This window comes from Lithobates pipiens, unplaced genomic scaffold (assembly GCF_037356315.1).
Source record: "Lithobates pipiens isolate NorthernLeopardFrog02 unplaced genomic scaffold, aLitPip1_a1.2 Scaffold_18, whole genome shotgun sequence".
Lineage (NCBI taxonomy): Eukaryota > Metazoa > Chordata > Amphibia > Anura > Ranidae > Lithobates > Lithobates pipiens.
This window is the reverse complement of record NW_027507758.1, coordinates 353,677,906-353,698,611: the sequence shown is the minus strand read 5'-3', so window position 1 is coordinate 353,698,611 and position 20,706 is coordinate 353,677,906. Positions and strand designations below refer to the sequence as shown.

Genomic DNA, 20,706 nt, shown 5'->3' with positions numbered 1-20,706 from the left:
AAGATCTGCATTTTTTGAAAATTACCCCCAAGACAATATATAATTACTGAAAGTAAAGGCCATGTAGAATTCAGTGACAGTAGTTGCAATTTTTTACATTGCATGATATTTGAAAAATTGTTTGTCAGACCCATGTTTTCAATAAAATTACATTCAAATACATTTTAGTGAACAAATGCAATATAATATTCAATCGTTCAGGGTTACCCCAGTTTAGGGGTGTATCACTTATTGGTGTCATGATTAGTTATTCAAGAGGTTCATGTTTGTTAAATTATTTTTATTACATGCTTGAAGACATTTAAAATTAAGGGAATTATTTCTTACTCAACGTTCCTCAACACCACTCTGAGGTCCTGTGTCACAATCCAACTGTAAATGCCGTCAGAACTTTGGGTTCTGTCACATCACCTTTGCAGTAGGAACTAAAGCACAAATGTACAGACACACGTTAATTCTTTTACCACATATAAAACGTACGCGTACACACGATCAGACTATCCGGCCGTGTGTGGGCTCTGGTGGACTTTTTTTCCCAAAAGTCCGGCAGACTTAGAAAGTAGTTTTGACTCAAAAATTGTCCGCCGGGCTACGAGGCCAGCGGACAATCCGGCCGTCTGTGTGCTAGTTCGCCGGACTTTTGAAATGAACGGACTTTCCCGCATACGGAGGAAAGTCCGTTCATTTTGAACGCAGCTCCAGGTAGCCGGGACTAGCAAAGGAGGTCATTGTCGCCGCCTTTGGCGGCGAGATTGACACGTCGCTGGACCCGTCACCTGATATGGACTTAAAGGGGAAGCCCTACGCTGAAAAAACGGCATGGGGTCCCCCACAAGGTCCATATCAGACCCTTATCTGAGCACGCAACCAGGCCAGTCAGGAAAGGGGGTGGGGACGAGCAAGCGCCCCCCCCCCCCTCCTGAGCCATACCAGGCCCTGTGCCCTCAACACGGGGGGTGCTTTGGGGAAGGGGGGCCCTGCGGCCCCCCACCCCAAAGCACCTTGTCCCTATGTTGATGAGGACAAGGGCCTCTTCCCAACAACCCTGGCCGTTGGTTGTCGGGGTCTGCAGGCGGGGGGCTTATCGGAATCCGGGAGCCCCCTTATTAAAGATACCGGCCCCCCACCCTATGTGAATGAGTATGGGGTACACTGTACCCCTACCCATTCACCTGGTGAAAAAAAAAAAAAACACCACACAAGGGTTTAACATAATTTATTGCACAGCTCCGCGGTCTTCTTCCATCTTTGGGGGTCTTCTCGCCGGACTCCTCCGCTATCTTCTGCTAGCTCTTTTACTAGCGGAGGAGCCCGGCTTTCTTTTTCGTTGCCGCCCTCTTCTTCCGACTTCGGGGTCTTGTCCCCCCCCTCTTCGGTTCTTCTTGCCGGGCTGCTGTCAGCGCCGCCGTCTTCTCTTCTTTTCTTATTCTCTTCTTCCTTGAGATGTTGACTCAATGCTGTCTCTGGCCGCAATGACAGGGACGCTGTGTGTGGCGACTTATATAGGGACAATGGACGGGGTCACTGGGTGATGTCCCCACCCATTATGATGTTACAGTCCCAGCATCCTCTGGGACAAGACCCCTGAAGTCAGAAGAAGACCCCCCGGACGGCGACGAAGAAGAAAGCCGGGCTCCTCCGCTAGTAAAAGAGCTAGCAGAAGATAGCAGAAGAGTCCGGCGAGAAGACCCCCCAAGACGGAAGAAGACCCCCGGAGCTGTGCAATAAATTATTTTAAACCCTTGTGTGGTGTTTTCTTTTTACATTTTTTTCACCAGGTGAATGGGTAGGGGTACATTGTACCCCCTACTCATTCATATAGGGTGGGGGCCAGTATCTGGGGGCCCCCTTATTAAAGGGGCCTACCGGAGTCCTATAAGCCCCCCGCCCGCAGACCCCGACAACCAGCGGCTAGGGTTGTCTAGAAGAGGCCCTTGTCCTCATCAACATGGGGACAAGGTGCTTTGGGATGGGGGCCGTAGGGCCCCCCTTCCCCAAAGCACCCCCCATGTTGAGAGCACGTGGCCTGGTATGGCTCAGTCCCAGGCTTGCTCGTCCCCATCCCCTTTCCTGACCGGCCGGGTTGCGTGCTCGGATAAGGGTCTTATATGGACCTTGGGGGGGCCCCCACGCTGTTTTTTTCAGTGTAGGGCTTCCCCTTTAAGTCCATACCAGGTGACGGGGCCAGCGACGTGTCAGTCTCGCCGCCGAAGGAAAGTCCAGCTGACCTCTGCTTCAAAGTACGGCGGTTTGTCCACTGGGCTAAGTCCGCCAGACAGTCTGATTGCGTGTACGCGGCATTACAGTAACTGTGCAAATGGCACAGAGACAGTCTGTTTTTTCATTCCTCTGAATCTTTGAATCAGCCCCACCGGGGATAAAAATGTATCAGAGGAAGGAACAGGTTGAGTGTTTCTGTGCCATGACCAGTTTTGTATGCAGAGGAAGCAGTGCACAGTTCTAAGTTTGTTTCTAAGGAAAATATGTAGTGAAAGATAAGTATTTAAATTTACATCAATGTGTGTCTCCCTAGATGTGAAGATGACATTGTTGATCCACCACCATGTGATCCCACTGATGAGATTAATTATGAAGACGAATGTATACTGATATTAGCAGGCAATGGACCTTTCAAGGACTGTCACCCCCACATTCTTCCTCAGATATATTTTGAGAACTGTGTGTATGACTTGTGTGCAACTGGAGGAAACCAAGATCAGTTCTGCAATGCTTTAGAGGCCTATGCTGCTGCTTGTGAAAATACCGGTATCGTTGTTGGTGACTGGAGAGAGAACACCATTTGCCGTAAGAAAGAATTACTTGACTGTTTTCTTACTTGACTTACTTGACTGTTTTACCACTGCCCCCTCTTGCATTTCATAATGTACATCGGAAAAGAATCAGAATTTAGACCTGGACTTTTCTTAAAATTTGGCCTGGCCAAAGCAATGTTGTGGAATACAAGTGAGGGCACAGATGGATAAGCAGTTGTTATTTTAGCTTTACTTACTTTTTTAATTAAGAGTAGGGATGAGCCGAACACCCCCCTGTTCGGTTCGCACCAGAACCTGCGAACAGACCTAAACTTCGTGTGAACTTTAGAACCCTATTAAAGTCTATGGGACTCGAACGTTCACAATCTAAAGTGCTAATTTTAAAGGGTAATATGCAGGTTACTGTCCTAAAAAGTGTTTGGGGACCTGGGTCCTGCCCCAGGGGACATGGATCAATGCAAAAAAAAGTTTTAAAAACGGCCGTTTTTTCAGGAGCAGTGATTTTAATAATGATTAAAGTGAATCAATAAAAGTGTAATATTCCTTTAAATTTCGTAGCTGGGGGGTATCTATAGTATGCCTGTGAAGGGGCGCATGTTTCTGGTGCTTAGAACTGTCCCTGCACAAAGTGTCATTTGTGCAGGAAAAAAGTCTTTTAAAATCACTTGCGGCTAAATTGTCGGGTCTCCGTAATACAGAGAACACTCAATGAGTGTTCTCTGTATTAGCCGACAATTCATTCATTCATTGATTAAAAAAAAAAAAATAAATAAAAAAAAAGCGTGGGGGTTCCCCTAAATTCAATTACCAGGCCCTTCAGGTCTGACATGGATATTAAGGGGAACCCCGTGTCAAATTAAAAAAAAAAATTGACGTGAGGGTCCCCCCAAATATCCATACCAGACCATTCAGGTCTGATATGGATATTAAGGGGAACCCCGCATCAAATTAAAAAAAAAAATTGACGCGGGGGTCCCCCTAAAAATCCATATCAGACCCTTTATCCGAGCACGCAACCTGGCAGGCCGCAGGAAAAGAGGGGGGGACGAGAGAGCGGCCCCCCTCCCTCCTGAACCGTACCAGGCCACATACCCTCAACATTGGGAGGATGCTTTGGGGGTCTGTGACCCCTCAAAGCACCTTGTCCCCATGTTGATAAGGACAAGGGCCTCATCCTCACAACCCTGGCCGTTGGTTGTGAGGGTCTGCGGGCGGGGGGCTTATCAGAATCTGGAAGCCCCCTTTAACAAGGGGACCCCCAGATCCCGCCCCCCCGTTTGAAATGGTAAGGGGGTACAAAAGTACCCCTACCATTTCACAAAGAAAGTTTCAAAATGGTTAAATAAGACAAACACACTTTTGAAAAATTCCTTTATTAAAAATGAAAAAAATAAAAAAAAGATTCCAGCGGTGCTAATCCACTCTTGCTATCCAGCGACGGATCTCCGGGGTCCAGCGATGGATGATCATATTCAGCGACGGGGGATCTCTCAGTCCAGCGCTGTCCATACATCCTTCTTCTGTCTCCACTCCGGAGACAATGCAGAGAGCCCAGCGCTGACGTTTCTTATATTAGGAGGGTGGGGCCACCCGTCACCTGACCCCGCCCCCTCTGACGCTGGTGAAGGGAGCCAGGGGTTCCCCAGTGAGGTGTGGGTGACCCCGCCCCCTCTGATGTAACGGAAACCTGCATTCAAAAGTGTGTTTGTCTTATTTAACCATTTTGACACTTTCTTTGTGAAATGGTAGGGGTACTTTTGTACCCCCTTACCATTTCAAACAGGGGGGGGGGCGGGATCTGGGGGTCCCCTTGTTAAAGGGGGCTTCCAGATTCTGATAAGCCCCCCGCCCGCAGACCCTCACAACCAACGGCCAGGGTTGTGAGGATGAGGCCCTTGTCCTTATCAACATGGGGACAAGGTGCTTTGAGGGGTCACAGACCCCCAAAGCATCCTCCCAATGTTGAGGGTATGTGGCCTGGTACGGTTCAGGAGGGAGGGGGGCCGCTCTCTCGTCCCCCCTCTTTTCCTGCGGCCTGCCAGGTTGCGTGCTCGGATAAAGGGTCTGATATGGATTTTTAGGGGGACCCCCACGTCAATTTTTTTTAAAAATTTGATGCGGGGTTCCCCTTAATATCCATATCAGACCTGAAGGGTCTGGTATGGATATTTGGGGGGACCCCCACGTAATTTTTTTTTTTTAATTTGACACGGGGTTCCCCTTAATATCCATGTCAGACCTGAAGGGCCTGGTAATTAAATTTAGGGGAACCCCCACGCTTTTTTTTTTTTTTTTTTTTAATCAATGAATGAATGAATTGTCGGCTAATACAGAGAAAACTCATTGAGTGTTCTCTGTATTACGGAGACCCGACAATTTAGCCGCAAGTGATTTTAAAAGACTTTTTTTCCTGCACAAATGACACTTTGTGCAGGGACAGTTCTAAGCACCAGAAACATGCGCCCCTTCACAGGCATACTATAGATACCCCCCAGCTACGAAATTTAAAGGAATATTACACTTTTATTGTTTCACTTTAATCATTATTAAAATCACTGCTCCTGAAAAAACGGCAGTTTTTAAAACTTTTTTTTGCATTGATCCATGTCCCCTGGGGCAGGACCCGGGTCCCCTAACACTTTTTAGGACAGTAACCTGCATATTACCCTTTAAAATTAGCACTTTAGATTTCTCCCATAGACTTGTATAGGGTGTTCCGGCTTTTCGAATTTGCTGCGAACAGCCCAAATTGTTCACTGTTCGCTGAACAGGCGAACAGGCAATGTTCGAGTAGAACATGAGTTCGACTCGAACTCGAAGCTCATCCCTAATTAAGAGATATTACAACAACCACTAGCACAGGTAAAATGCTTCCAAGTCAGTTTTAACACTTAAGTGACTCAACCAATCACAATTTATATCAGAGAATGCACTAAACCCTGTCGTTCTACAGTATAGTACATAATAATAATTAGTATGATATGCATTTCCAGGTGAAAACTAGTATTATTAGCTGCAGAGAAAGGAATGTACTATGGATGGAAGAAATTGTATTTCCTTTGTATCTGTTATAGGCTTGTATACTGGAATGATGATTATTCTTACCTATAATCCTGGATTTAACCTTCATTATCATTTGTCTTCCAATGATCAGACTTAATGCAATAAAAGTAACATTTGCATTTGTTTATTTTAAGCTGTTAAATAATAACAGTAAAAACTACATTTAGCAATTTCAACTATAAAGTCACAGATAAAATAATATAATGCAAATCAAAGAGAATAATTAAACTTAAAGCAGAACTCCACTAAAAAAGGGAAATTACGCTTTAAGTCCTCCTTCCCTCCTCCCCTGACACATTTGGCATGTCATTTTATTTTTTTATTTTTTGGGAGGGGGGGGGGGGGGGGGGCGGATACCTAGTTGTAACACTTTGACAATCTCTTTTCCCCCTCTTGCCCTGCAGTCTTCTGAGACAGGTCACAGGTCCCAGAAGATTGTGGGATCATTCACAAACAGCAACCTGGCTTGCACAAGTGCAGCTGGTTGTGAAGCTGAAAGTAGCATAGCCGACTGCCCACAGTTTGGATGCTGGTTCCGGGAACCTAAAGGCTAGTAGAGAGCTAGTTTGGGTGAGGACAGTGCTGGATCCCTGGATAGGTAAGTATCCTTTTATTAAAAGTCAGCAGCTACATTAATATATGTATTTAACAGTAACTTGCAGGCTTAGTGCTATACTTTTGTCTTTTTTTTTGCTTTGTTTTGTTTATTGTTTTTTTTTTTGTTCTTTTTTTCTTGCTATTTGTTAATAAAAAAAATAATAATAATATATATATATTATGTACATATGTGTGTATGTATATATATATATATATATATTTTTTTTTTTTTAACAAATAGCAAGAAAAAAAGAACAAAAAAAATAAATAAACAAAACAAAATAAAAATAAGACCTATCGTGATTGTCGGTGATGGCTGCAATATAAGCCATACCCCCCAAATAAGCCCTACCCTGTTTCCTCGAAAATAAGCCCTACCCTGAAAATAAGACCTACAAGGACTTTAACTAGGTCTTATTTTCGGGGAAACAGGGTATATATATATATATATATATATATATATATATATATATATATATATATATATATATAGTATATATATATATAGTATATATATATAATATATTTAGTTCTCTTATTCTTTCTGTGTGACAATGTGTCTCTATGTTATTCTGTACTTGTGAAGAAAAAAATCTATACGTAGAATTTGATTTAAAAAAATGTCAGCAGCTACAGGATTTGGTCAGGCCACCTTCCTGTCAATTAGCAATTCATCTCACAGTGGAATGTCAATCTCCTGGAGAGCTGGGCAAGGATGCATTCATATTTTCTTTGCAGCTTCACTGAGTGCAGATATTCAGCCCTTTAAAAGACATTAGGTTGTCAGGTCTCTGCTGCTAAGGAGGCAGAAAAATGTCTTGCATACATCTCTAATTTAGTCACTTTGCATACAAAATTCATTCACACTTTCCTGGCCATTCACTGATATTATCCAGAGAAGCATCACACTATCATGGGCAAAGCTGTGAACTTGAAACCCAGAATAGTATTGCTCTCTGTTTTTCAGTACAGTGTGGTAGAGCTATGCAAATAACAGAAGTAGTTGAACAAAATTTGAAATCTCTTAACAGATGAAACAGTTCACATGTGTTTCCATTGCACTTGCAATTGCACACAGGCATACCTCACTTTTAAGTACACAATGGGGTTTATTTACTAAAGCTGGAAAGTGAAAAATCAGGCTCACTTCTGCATAAAAACCAATGAGCTTTTAACTCCAGCTTGTTCAAATAAGCTTTGGTAATAAAACCTGGAAGCTCATTGATTTCTATGCAGAAGTGAGCCTGATGTTGCACTTTCCAGCTTTAGTAAATAAACCCCATTGTGTACCTAAAAGTCTGATGTAATGAACATATTTATATACTGTATATACTTATGTGCCTGACAGTTGTTCAGTTAACTACCATTACCATATACCAGTCATACTATAGTCTGAAGCAGGTCATACCTAATATGACAGGTCATTCTTTACACATCCTGTAGTAATATTATCTTATATAGAAATTCACAGTTCATATGTTATATCTATCTGTATACAAGCCATTAACTGGTGGATAGAAACAAATCATTTTTTAATCGTTTAGTGTCTTTTGGTTTGAAGTAATCTCTTTTAAAAAAGGGACAAAGCAGCACATCACTTTTATGTTGTTTTCTAATAAAACGTGTCCGTGCTGCAATTTTTCTTTACCTGTTGTTTGAAATTTAATAAATTAATAAAATATTAACACAGGCTTTATTTGTAATCTCTTTTACAGGCATTTCCTCAACAACCACAGCAAGACCAGGCACTCCAGTGCCAGGTAAACCAGTTTGCTAATGTGGAATTCATTTTGCTCTGTCAATTGTGTTGAGTGTGTCTCACCATATGTTGCATAGTATGTTTTCCAATGCCTTACATTCATTAAGATATTGAAAACATGAACAAAAGAACCATATATACTTTCATATAATTAATATTTTTATCTGGAACCCTTTCATATAAACCTGGTCATTTGGAACTAACATAAAGGGGGGGAATAATAAGACTGGAGTATCCTTAATCTGGAGCAGCTATGCATGGCAACTAATCTTTTTCTAGCTTTCATTTTCAAAGCTTTAAGTGGATCTATGTAAATCCTTAAGTGCCTAGTCTCGGTTGATAAACAGAGATTAAACAATTCCTCCTACATAAGTTGAACCTGTTTATCTGCAGCACTATCTACTCTACAGTCTCATAAAGCACACATTTTACACATAATTTTTGAGCTCCAAAAGTTGTTGGACAGAATTTCAAATCTATTGACAGATAAAACAGATCACACATGTAACCATTGCATGCTGTATGTTCACATGCTGCTGTATGAACATATTTTTATACACAGTTATATACAGTATATAGTTATGTGCCTGACAGTTGTTTGTTTACTTATGGTCCATTTATGGACTATTACCACCACATTAACTTGTTCTTTTATCTAAAGCAGGTAATGCCTTATATGACAGGTCATTCTTTACACACCAAGTAGTATCATTATTTTGTGTAGAAAATCACAGCCAAAAGTTATACAGGCATACCCCACTTTTAAGTACACAATGGGGTTTATTTACTAAAGCTGGAAAGTGCAAAATCAGGCTCACTTCTGCATAGAAACCAATCAGCTTCTAACCCCAACTTGTTCAATTAAGCTTTGGTAATAAAACCTGGAAACAAATTGGTTTCTATGCAGAAGGGAGCCAGCTTTAGTAAATAAACCCCATTGTGTACTTAAAAGTGGGGTATGCCTGTAGCTACCTGTATACAAACCACTAACTAGTGCCTAGAAATAATACATTTTTTTAGTTTCAATATTTTTATTGATTTTATGCAAACCGAAAGAACAACAAGACATGACATGTCAGCCTTACATCATCAAGCAATATTACAGTAGATGGTTGTTAAATGACAATGACCATTACGAAAAAGGCACATGTTATTGGTAAAAATCGGTAATACACACTGCAAGATCCAAAGCTAACAGAATAAAACATGTATTAAGCTTCGGTCAGGATCTATGTAGACACATTAGGAGACCAAATCGCCCTAACAAGAAAAACTTTGAGGGAATCTAATGGGCACGGGACTCAGCTATCCAGGAAAGATGGCCCGTTAGCGGTAACTTAAATAAGAAGTCGTCACTGCTCGGTGATGTTATTAGGGGTGCATCTCACACCTACACCCTATTGCGAGCGGTCTAGGGAAGAGTGACAGAGGGTCCCCCACCACCCCGAAAAGGGTACTTGCTGTGGTAGGAGACCCCCCCACCCCGCCCCGACCTGGATAGGCCAACAGAGACTGGACTAGTTAAAACATAATGAAGGACTAATTATTAATAAACTAGTAGCACGGAAGACTGAGTACCTTAAGCAAGCCCGGGAAGCCAGAGCTGCCCCGGGCGCAGTCTGTGCACAACAACTATAACCAACAATAACTATAGTAACCTTTACACCCTGTACCATCTATGAGGGAATGTAAGGCCTTATAAACTATCAGGTGGGAAAATAGAACAGGCAACTGAGCACGTATCATGGAGAGAATGGGATCAGTCCGCTCCAAGCTCGTCCTAGATCAATCCAAAAAAAAAGGGGGGTGTAGGAGAGGGGGAAGGAGGAAGGTGAAGGGGGATCAAGGGGGGGTGGGGGGGGGTCTACCAGGGTGTCCAAGCAAAAGGATAATTCAAGTTATAAAAATACAAGTTATAACCCTGGAACTAGGGGGATTTTGTGGAATGTGGCCCAGGGTTCCCACACTTTCTCAAAGAAGGAGGCCTTATCCTGCATACGACTGACCAACTTCTCTTGCGCCATAATCCAGGAGATCTTTCGTTTAACTGCCCCGAATGGGACTGTATGTTGTTTCCAGTGGGCTGCTATTGTGATTTTGGTGCCTAAAAGGATAAAAAATATAAGTTTCTGAGATGATTTATTGGCTTTGTCCACTTTGCGGTTAAGCAATGCCACTTCCGGATTTTGGGGAACCGGAAGCGATATCAGCTTGCGAATTAGGGCAAATACTCTGTTCCAAAGGCCCCTGATATGTGGGCAAGTCCACCAGGTGTGGAGCAATGAACCTATATGTCCGCAGCCACGGAAACAAAGAGGAGACGCCTCCGGAAAGATCTGTGCCAGTTGGGCAGGAACCCTGTACCACCTAGTGACAAGTTTAAGGCTAGCTTCAATCAGGGACACGTTGAGGATCCCAGTGAAAGATCTTTGGAAACAGGAGTACCATAGGTCACTATCCCATGAAATATTGAGATCATTTTCCCAGGCCAATGCATAGGTAGGTTTGGCCGTAACAGAAGCTAGAGCTGTATAAATCGTAGAGATCCCTCCCCTTTGACTCGCTATGTCTGAACACCATGACTCGTATGTCGTGATAGTAGGAGGATTTGGTCTATCGGGCCATTTGGAGTGTAAGAAATGGATTAGTTGGGAGAATCTAAATTGTTCGGTTAGGGGCATCTCGAGTTTTTTCAGGCAGAAAGAAAGTGAGATAGGGCCTGAAGCGTTAAAAAAATTGCCAATCCTGAGTAGTCCTTTGTTGAGCCACCAACTAAAGGCCAGGATATTCATACCCGGCGGGAAGTCTGGATTGTGAAAAACATGCGTTAACGGCCTTAATTTGGAGATCAATGCAGGGTTTTTATGTAATCGATCACATAGGGCTAGCGAATGGGAGAGGGTGGGGGACATGATAGGGGGTCGGCTTCTAGGCGGAGCCCAGATGAGATAGTCAATGGTGTAATGGGGGGCAGCCAGTCTTTCAATCGCAACCCAATCAGGTTTGGGGCCCCGGGAATAAACCATAGAGATCTGGGTTAATTGTGCTGCTTGGTAATACCACCAAATGTTAGGTAGCGCTAAGCCTCCCTGCTTTTTGAGTCTATACAATAATTGTTTTGATCCTCTGCAACCCTTGGAACCCCAGATGAATTGGAGAATTTTAGATTGAAGTGGTTGGAGTTGGGCTTTCTTTACGGGGAGAGGAAGGGATCTAAACAGATACAGGATACGGGGAAGGAGGGTCATCTTGACCGCAAAGATACGACCTAGCCAGGAGAGACCGAGATGGGACCAGGTTAGTAAATCTGCAGATAATTTTGCAAGGGCGGAAGGATAGTTGGCCGAGTAGAGAGTGTTCATATTAGATGTTAGGTAGATGCCCAGATAAGGTAAGGAATCGAGACACCATGTAAAAGGGAAATGATTCTGTAGTGTATTTACTATAGGCAGGGGAACTGAGACATTGAGTGCTAGGGATTTTGATGCATTCATTTTTAGACCCGAGGCTAGTCCAAATGCTTCCAAGAGGGCAAAAACATTAGGTGTGGAGATCAGTGGGGAAATTAAAAAGAGGAGGAGATCATCCGCGAATAAAGCACATTTGTGTTCTTGCGGAACACAACAGACTCCTTTAATGTCAGGGTGAGTTCTAATGGCAATAGCTAGAGTCTCTATAGCAATGGCGAACAGCAGGGGTGAAAGTGGGCACCCCTGTCTGGTGCCTTTTTTGATGTCGAACGTCTCTGAGTAACAGCCTTGTAGACGGACTTGTGCGCTTGGGGTAGAGTACAAGGCTTTGAGAGTCCCCAGAAAAAGGGGGCCAAAGCCCCATTTCTCTAGGACTCGAAACAGAAAGGGCCACGTCAGCGTATCAAAAGCCTTTTGCAAGTCAATGGACAACAAAAAGCCGTCCTGTGGGGTTCCGCCATCCCAATGTGAGTTAAGAATAGAAATTATATCCACTGCTCGCCTGATTTGGTCTGGACCTTGTCTCCCCGGGATAAAGCCCACCTGATCCTTATGAATATATCGTGAAATAAATGATGCGATCCTATTAGAAAGCACCTTAGTTAAGATTTTTAGGTCATTGTTGATATGCGAAATTGGGCGAAAATTTTGCACCAAGGATGCGTCCTTGCCAGGTTTAGGAATGACAGAAACATAGGCTAAGTTCAGGGCTTTATCCAAGGGAGAGCCGGACCGGATGGAGTTGAAGAAATCGACCAAAAAGGGGGCAAGGACCGGGGCAAATTTTTTATAATATCCCACCGAGAAGCCATCAGGACCTGGGGCAGAATTACTTTTAAGATGTTTGATCACCTCTAGTACTTCAGTGACCGAAATTGGGCCCTCTAGTAGGTTTGCATGGTCTGGTGACAATTTTGGGAGGGAGACAGTATCCAAGAATTGATCCACGGAGGGTTGTGGATTATCCTCATCATCTTTATATAGGGAGGAGTAAAATTTATGAAAGGATGACATGATGCGGAGGGGATTCTGTGTTAGAATTCCGTCCTGATCTCTAATTTTCGGGAACGCCGAAGGACAAGGCCTCGGGGATAATTTGGCTGCAAGTTTAGAACCTATCTTGTCTTTCTATAATAAATTTTTTAATCCTGTATTGTCTTCTAGTTTTATGTCACCTCAAATTTCTCAAAAAATAAAAATCAAGCAGTTTCAGGATTATATGGGATTTAGGGTCCCAATAATTAAACAAATCTGGTTTGGATTTTTTTTTTTGAAACATGTATCTGTGCTGCAATTGTTCTTTATCTATTTGAAATTTCAGAAATGAATAAAATACTAACACACGCTTTATTTGTAATCTCTTTTACAGGCGTTTCCTCATCAACCACTTCTACAACAACCACAGCAAAACCAAACACTCCAGCGCCAGGTAAACCAGTTTGCTATTGTGGAATTATTTTAAACCTTTATTGTTTTTTTTTTTATGTCACCTCAAATTTCTCAAAAAAGGAAAATCAAGTAGTTCTAGGTTTACTGCATATGAGCTGTAGGGTCCGCAAAATAAAACAAATTTAGTTTGGAGGTGTTTTTCTGAAACACATGCCTGTGACGCTATATTTTTTACCTGTTATTTAAAATTTCAGAAATTAATAAAATGTTAACATAGGCTTTATTTGTAATCTGTTTTACAGGCGTTTCCTCAACAACCACTTCTACAACAACCACAAGAAGACCAGGCACTCCAGCACCAGGTAAACCAGTTTACTATTATAGAGTTTATTTTTCTTTGTCAATTGTGCATGTGTTTTCCAAGGTTTATGTTCCTTAGGGCATTAAAAACACGAATGCAGAGCAGTCTATATATAATACAGTATAATAATAATAATTTTATCTAGAAACCTTTAATATACAGCTGCACTTTTGGAGCAAACAATAAGGAATCTGAAACATCTATTCATGTCAGTCAGTCAGTTTCTAGATTTCATTTTCAAAGTGTAGCTAAACATGGGGGTTACCACCACTCCAGGTAGGTCTGCTGAAACAATAAGGTTTTTCCTCCAGGAAATGAAAAGCCCCAGGTGCCGGCTAATGCATATAGCAAATCAAGGTCAGTAGAAAATTCTGGACAGCTGCACTCCAAATGAAATTTCTCGTGCCTTTATTAGAAGATTAGGATCACACTGTACATGTCACAGCAAAGTAATACAGAACCAAAAACAACTTGGGAGTGCAGTCACTGTAAATCTGAGGGATAGATCTGAAATGAGGGGAAGATCTGCTGATTTTATCATCCAATCATGTGCAAGCTAAAATGCTGTTTTTTATTTTCCTGGCATGTCCCCCTCAGAGCCACAGCGACTGCACTTCCAAGTGCACTTTCAGTGCAATTTCAAGTACACTTTGCCCTTGTAGTTTGCACTTGAAGTAGTGCAAAATGAATTTTCCTTTCGTAAATAACCCCTTAAGTGAGGGATTCATTTTTTGAGCTTCATAAGTTGGATATTCAGATAAATGTCCTGTCAGGTTCATTTAAATAAAACTCAGGCTTTACTCCAACAAGTGCCAAATGAACATTAAGAAAGGAAACCTTCAATACTGTAATCTTCTTCAATAATAAAAATAACATAAATCTAGTTTTAGATGTCAATGCTATTTTTCTTTTAAGTGTCCTGGCAATCAATTATTTCTCATTATTAGGGTGCTACTTGAAATTCTTCTTGTTCCAATAGGGGCACACATAGCACTTATAACACAAATTGCTGTTGTGTTGTTTTTTTTACCATTTGTTAGGAAGATTGTATTATTAACTCCTCAACAGGAAGTGAGGAGATATTTTTGATTGTGTCCCCATTATTGTCAACTCAAAAATACAGACTTACCCTCACTTTCATTCCTGATGATATTGGTGATCAGGGAAATTAATCTAATTGGCAAATCAAAATCTAGAAATCATTTTTGCCTATAGTTTTACTTTAAAGCTATTATCTATTAGCAACTATGGTAACAAGTAAACAAAATACAAACAATTTTACATATTTAGACCTGTTTCTATTTACAATCTAAAGTAAACAGTCTGCTTCTATTATAGTTCTTTATTTTTGGTGCAAAAAAAAAGTTGTTGGGGGTTTTAGACTCATGTTGCTTCCCCTAATGTATTTCCAGGATCCTGTGAGGTTAATGGAGATCCTCATTACTACACCTTTGACAATCAGGTGCACCACTTTATGGGCACTTGCACATACACATTATCTAAACTCTGTGAAGTTGATGGACACCTGGCAGAATTCAATGTAGAAGCAGCCAATGAGCACAGGGGAGGTAACACCAAGGTGTCCTATGTCAAGTATGTCAACATCGATGTACATGGTTACAGAATCACACTAGAGAAGAACCGAAATGTGAAGGTCAGTCTAACATATATAAATATATGTGTGCACATTGCACTGATTCTTGTTGTCAACAAATAATGTCATAATTGTGTGCACACAGGTGGATGGAAAAGTTGTACTCTTACCCACTACCCTACATCCTGATGTTAACATCTTTGTTAGTGGACATGATGTTGTGGTTACAACAGCATTTGGAGTAAGTGTGAGGTTTGATGGAAACCATAGAGTGGTGGTGAATATTCCAGGAGAATATGCCAACAAAGTATGTGGAATCTGTGGAAATTTCAATGGAAACAAGACTGATGACTTCCTAAACCCAGATGGGGAATTAGAGTCAAATTCTAACAGTCTCGGTAACAGTTGGCAGGTGGACAATGACACAAGGTAGGTCATATAAATACATTTTATTTGGTTATAAAAAGGTAATAATTTCAATGTATTTAGGATTTGACAGCCACTTTAGTAACAGTTGTAATATTAGATATATCTTAAATATAAGACAGGATTATCCATGAAGAGACACACAAAAACAATGATTAAAACAAAAAATACTTTTAGTTGCATATTTTTCATTAGAATTCAAAGCCCAATTGAACCTTCAGTTTAAACTAGCTAAATATATTCCAGGCAAATATAACAAAGGTGTGCAAAGTACCACAGTTTGTTTAAAAACAAAACAAAACCAAAAAAAACAACAACTACAGCTTGAATACAGAAGGCCCTGCTCATTAGAGCTTACAATCTAGAACTGAGGGTTATGTGGAAACAAAAGGTAATAACTGTAGGAGGTGAGCTGATGGAGAAAATGAAAATATAGTTGTTAGGTGTGGGTAGGTTAGGCTTCTCTGAGGAGAAAGGTTTTCAGGGATCCTCTAAAAGATAGTAGAGTAGGAGATAAGCGGACAGATTGGGGTAAGGCATTCCATAGGATTGGAGAGGCTTTGGAAAAGTCCTGGAGGCAGGCATGGGAGGAGGTGACGAGAGAGCTAAAGAGCAGTTCTTGAGAAGAATGAAGAGAACGAGTAGGTTGGTATTTAGAGACTAAGCTAGTGATGTAGCTGGGGGATAAATTGTGGATGGCTTTGTAAGTAGTTGTTTGTATTTTGAATTTGATTCTTTGGCCAAGCGGAAGCCAGTGGAGGGATTGACAGAGAGGCGTAGCAGACACAGAACGATTGGTAAGGTGGATGAGTTCGGCAGCAGCATTCATGATGGATTGAAGAGGTGATAGACTATGTAGAGGTAAGCCAATGAGAAAGGAGTTACAGTAGTCAAGGCGAGAGATGACCAGCGAGTGAATTAAGAGCTTTGTTGTGTCATTGGTTAGAAAGGGGCATAATTTGGAGATGTTGTGGAGGTTGAGATGGCAGGATTTGGACAGTGATTGGACGTGGTGCTTAAAGGAGAGTTCAGAGTCCAGGACTACACCTAGAACCTTTGCATGTGGGGATGGGCTTATAGTTGTGCCATTTATTTTGACAGAGAGATCAGGGGAAGGGGAATATGGTGGAGGAAAAATTATAAGTTCAGTTTTGGATAGATTGAGTTTGAGGAAGTGGCGTGACATCCAGACTGATAGATCTGATAGTAAATTTGTGATATGGGAGGAGACAGGGAGTGAGCTTAGGGTAGAGAAATGTATTTAGATGTCATCAGGGTAGAGATGGTATTGGAAGCCATGGGAGGCTATCAGCTGACCCAGGGAGGAGGTGTGGATTGAAAATAGGAGAGGTCCAAGAACAGATACATCATCAGTAGTGGGGGGGGGGATTGCACATGTGATCTATGGGATCTGATAAGCCAACTGTTAGCTACCATATTAGAAGCTTACACACACCTCTGGAACATTTGCTCCCCCATGCACACATCCTGCCATGTTTATCAGGATCTGTGCAGACCCAGGCCCAGCATGACAGTTGCTGCTGGGTACATGTTACGTTAAAAGACTTTTGATGTTTCATTAAAGATAACCTGTCACACCAAAAAAAGTATCACATAGGGGACTTTTTGTCCCCTATGTGATAACAACAAAAAAAAGTTATAATTTTGAGCTCCACCCCCACATAACTTTGTGTATTGTGGGCACCTATGCATGGAAACATTGATTGTATTACACATGTTATATATCATCATACATACCTGGCGGTATGATTATTGCAGATTTTTGATGCTGAAAGAGGTACAATTATTTTGCATGGAAATTTGGTGTTTTATATTGTGGTCCTGTAATTCTTAGGAATAACTCACTTAAATCTGTCCAAACCAGAGTCCAGTAGACATCCCGGGTATGATAAAGTTTGAAAAATGAAATCATAAATCATAATATAATAAATAACTATAAATAATTATACCAAATAATAATAAGAAAATTATTCAATAATGTAATCAAATCCAAAACACTGAAATTTGCTCAGTTGCAGAATTGTCGCTGTCATTACTTTTCAGTATTTGATGATGGATCTCCCCACAAATCGATATCGCTCAATTCTGCGAGTGATTCTAATTTATTATCGCTATTTTCAAGCTGGTCTAAAATCACTTTTGCTGTAAAGGGACAGTTTTGGTTGCTATGGACAATCTACAGTTTCCAGGCAAAAAAGAACAGTTTTTTATATATAAAACTACATGCAGGGCACTAGACAGACCACTAGGGACAAAGGATATGTGAAATATTTACATACAGCAATGTAATCTGTAAGATTACATTATACTGTATGTAATGTGTGTATTTTACTTTTTGAATTTGGCGCCGTTCTCCGTCCCTGTGCGTCGCAACGCTCGCAGGGAACGGTGCTTGGCTCCTTGATAGATCGAGCAGAGGACAAGCCACTCACACTGTGGGGGGGACATCGCTGGATCCAGGGGATAAGGTAAGTAAACTCATCCTGGATCCAGCAATGCGATCCAAGTCTGGCTAAGGGTTACTGCTAATGGTACTGAATTTTCACCCCGAACCAGACTCAGGAATACCACCAGGGGGGTTATACATTGTCTATTGAAAATATAGAATTTCACAGTCTGTTGATGTTTCATGAGTGCACACATCTTTAAAGGTTCACAGTTTAAGTATCTACAGGCATACCCTACTTTTAAGTACACAATAGGGTTTATGTACCAACGCTGGAAAGTGCAAAATCCATCTCACTTCTGCATAGAAACCAATGAGCTTCTAAACCCAGCTTGTTCAATTAAGCTTTGGAAATAAAACATGGAAGCTCATTGGTTTCTATGCAGAAGAGAGCCGGATTTTGCACTTTCCAGTTTTAATGAATAAACCGCATTGTGTACTTAAAAGTGGAGTATGCCTGTATTTACTTGGTACAACCTTATACATTATTTTATATTTGGAAAAAAAATGGGTAATATATTGCTTTTGTGTGCTCTCAATCTAACTTTAGTGTATTTGTACTGAAATTTTGTACTTAAAAAATCCTTGTGCTAATATTGTGTGACAAACAATTCTAAAATGATGTTTTACATTATCTTTAAGCCTAAAATTATTTTTTAGTGGCTTCCTACCTTGCCCACAGACAAATGACAGCAGGGTGGGAGCTATCTCATTCTGGGTGGACATCAAATGATATCCTTCCCTGAACCAAATCACGGGCCACACTATGACACAATCTGTGAGCCACTGTGTCCAACGGACACAGCCAATGACAGATCAATGTACCAGCTTGATGCCGGTACCATGTGATCCCTGTGACCAATCACAGCAGATCACATGATAATTGTGCACAATGGATGGATTCCATTCAAGTCATTCACTGTGCACATTTGTGTTGCTCACTGTGATTGGTCACAGTGATCAGATGGTACAGACAGGACCAATCACAGCCCATCTGTACCCTTTGATTAGCTGTGGACAATCACAACTAATCACAATATTAAACACTGAATGAATGCATCTCATTCAGAAAAAAAATGGTTGCTTATATCAGTGAAATCCACTGATATAAGCAGTCAGTGTGTAAAAAAAAAAATCCTGGGCACCTTTCCTGAGTAGTACGGTGTTACTATGGTAACACTGTATTGCTCTGATCACACAGTATGTAAAAAAAATTGTAAAAAAAAAAGAAAAACAATTTAATTAATTAATTAATTAATATTAAAAAAAAACGGAAACACTAGTTATGATGACACTATACTGCACCTGGTGACAATGTGTAAAAATAAATAAAGATGTGAAAAAAATTCTTAATTTTTTTTTACATGTGACAAAAAAATACAACTTCAAAAAACTTACTAAAAAGTACTAAAAAAGGCCTAATTTAGGATTTTTGGACCTCAAGACATGAGATAGGCCATCGAGATCAATCGATTCATTTTCCGATATACAGCTGTATATACCATAGCTTGTGGACTCTATAACTTTCCTACAGACTAAAAAATATGCATTGATTTGGGTTATTTTCACTAAAGACATGTATCAGTATACATTGTGGTCTAAATTTATAAAGAAATGTTATTTATTTGCAAAATAGTATAACAGAAACTAAGAAAACATGTTTTTTTTTAAATTGTTCATTTATTTATCTATCAATAATAATAATAATAATCATAATAATAATAATAATAATAATAAAATAGTAATTAACTACCACCAAAAGAACACTCTATTTGTGTGATAAATAAATGATAAAAATGTAATATGGGCACAGTGTTGCATTTCTGTGCAATTGTCATGACATGTGTGCAAAAAAAAACAAAACACAAAAAATGGCTCTGCATCAAAAGTGTTAAAGGTTCAGTTGGGCTTTGAAAACATTTAAAAAAGAAACACCCCTAAAAATTGCTCCCACCAATATATATTTAGCACACTTAATAAAAACTACTTTCTCAGATGTCACTTTTCACTTCGTATTAATCCTTTAATCTGGATGTCATCTTAGAATAAAGTGGAACATTAACTATTGGATAGCTTATGCAAAATGGTTTTATATATACCGCAATAGTATTAGTTTGAAATGCAGTACTTAAATGTGCTACGCATAATAATTGTATCATTCTATCTTGAAGATGCACTCCAGGAGAGGTTTATCCACCAGGCTGTACAGATGATGAGAAGGACGTCATCAACAGCAACAGCTTTTGTGGAATAATTACCAATAAGGATGGACCATTTAAAGATTGCCATGGTGTTATAGATCCATTTGTCTACTTCAATAACTGTGTCTATGACTTGTGTGAACTGAATTTGGATCCGGGTGCTTTGTGTGACAGTCTTCAGTCCTATGTACAATCTTGTCAGGCTCACGGAGTAGCAATAGGTCCCTGGAGAAATGAGTCTTTCTGCCGTAAGTACAAAAGAATATTACTAAACATAAACTGTTCTTTTTGACCCTGATACCTGATACATCATTTGTTCTTAGGGGATATAATGTTGGTTGTATCAAAAAGACATCCTACAGAGTTACATAGATACATAGTAGGTGAGGTTGAAAAAAGACACAAGTCCATCAAGTCCAACCTATGTGTGTGATTATATGTCAGTATTACATTGTATATCCCTGTATGTTGTGGTTGTTCAGGTGCTTATCTAATGCCCCTCGCTGAGACCACCACCTGTGGAAGGGAATTCCATATCCTTGCCGCTCTTACAGTAAAGAACCCTCTACGTAGTTTAAGGTTAAACCTCTTTTCTTCTAATTTTA

At 40.6% G+C, this 20,706-nt stretch overlaps 1 protein-coding gene across 31 annotated transcripts in view; it reads left to right on the top strand.

Moving 5' to 3' along the window:
* Positions 1 to 20,706, top strand: part of LOC143988164 (IgGFc-binding protein-like) — a 210,093-nt gene that overhangs the window by 36,231 nt on the left and 153,156 nt on the right. For all 31 annotated transcript variants that reach the window (XM_077487525.1, XM_077487520.1, XM_077487524.1 and 28 more), the window contains exons 15-21: positions 2,534 to 2,805; positions 8,150 to 8,194; positions 13,033 to 13,092; positions 13,355 to 13,414; positions 14,826 to 15,067; positions 15,153 to 15,436; positions 20,072 to 20,349. In XM_077487525.1, the coding sequence (XP_077343651.1) occupies positions 2,534 to 2,805; positions 8,150 to 8,194; positions 13,033 to 13,092; positions 13,355 to 13,414; positions 14,826 to 15,067; positions 15,153 to 15,436; positions 20,072 to 20,349 (1,241 nt within the window). The remainder of the gene's footprint in view (positions 1 to 2,533; positions 2,806 to 8,149; positions 8,195 to 13,032; positions 13,093 to 13,354; positions 13,415 to 14,825; positions 15,068 to 15,152; positions 15,437 to 20,071; positions 20,350 to 20,706) is intronic.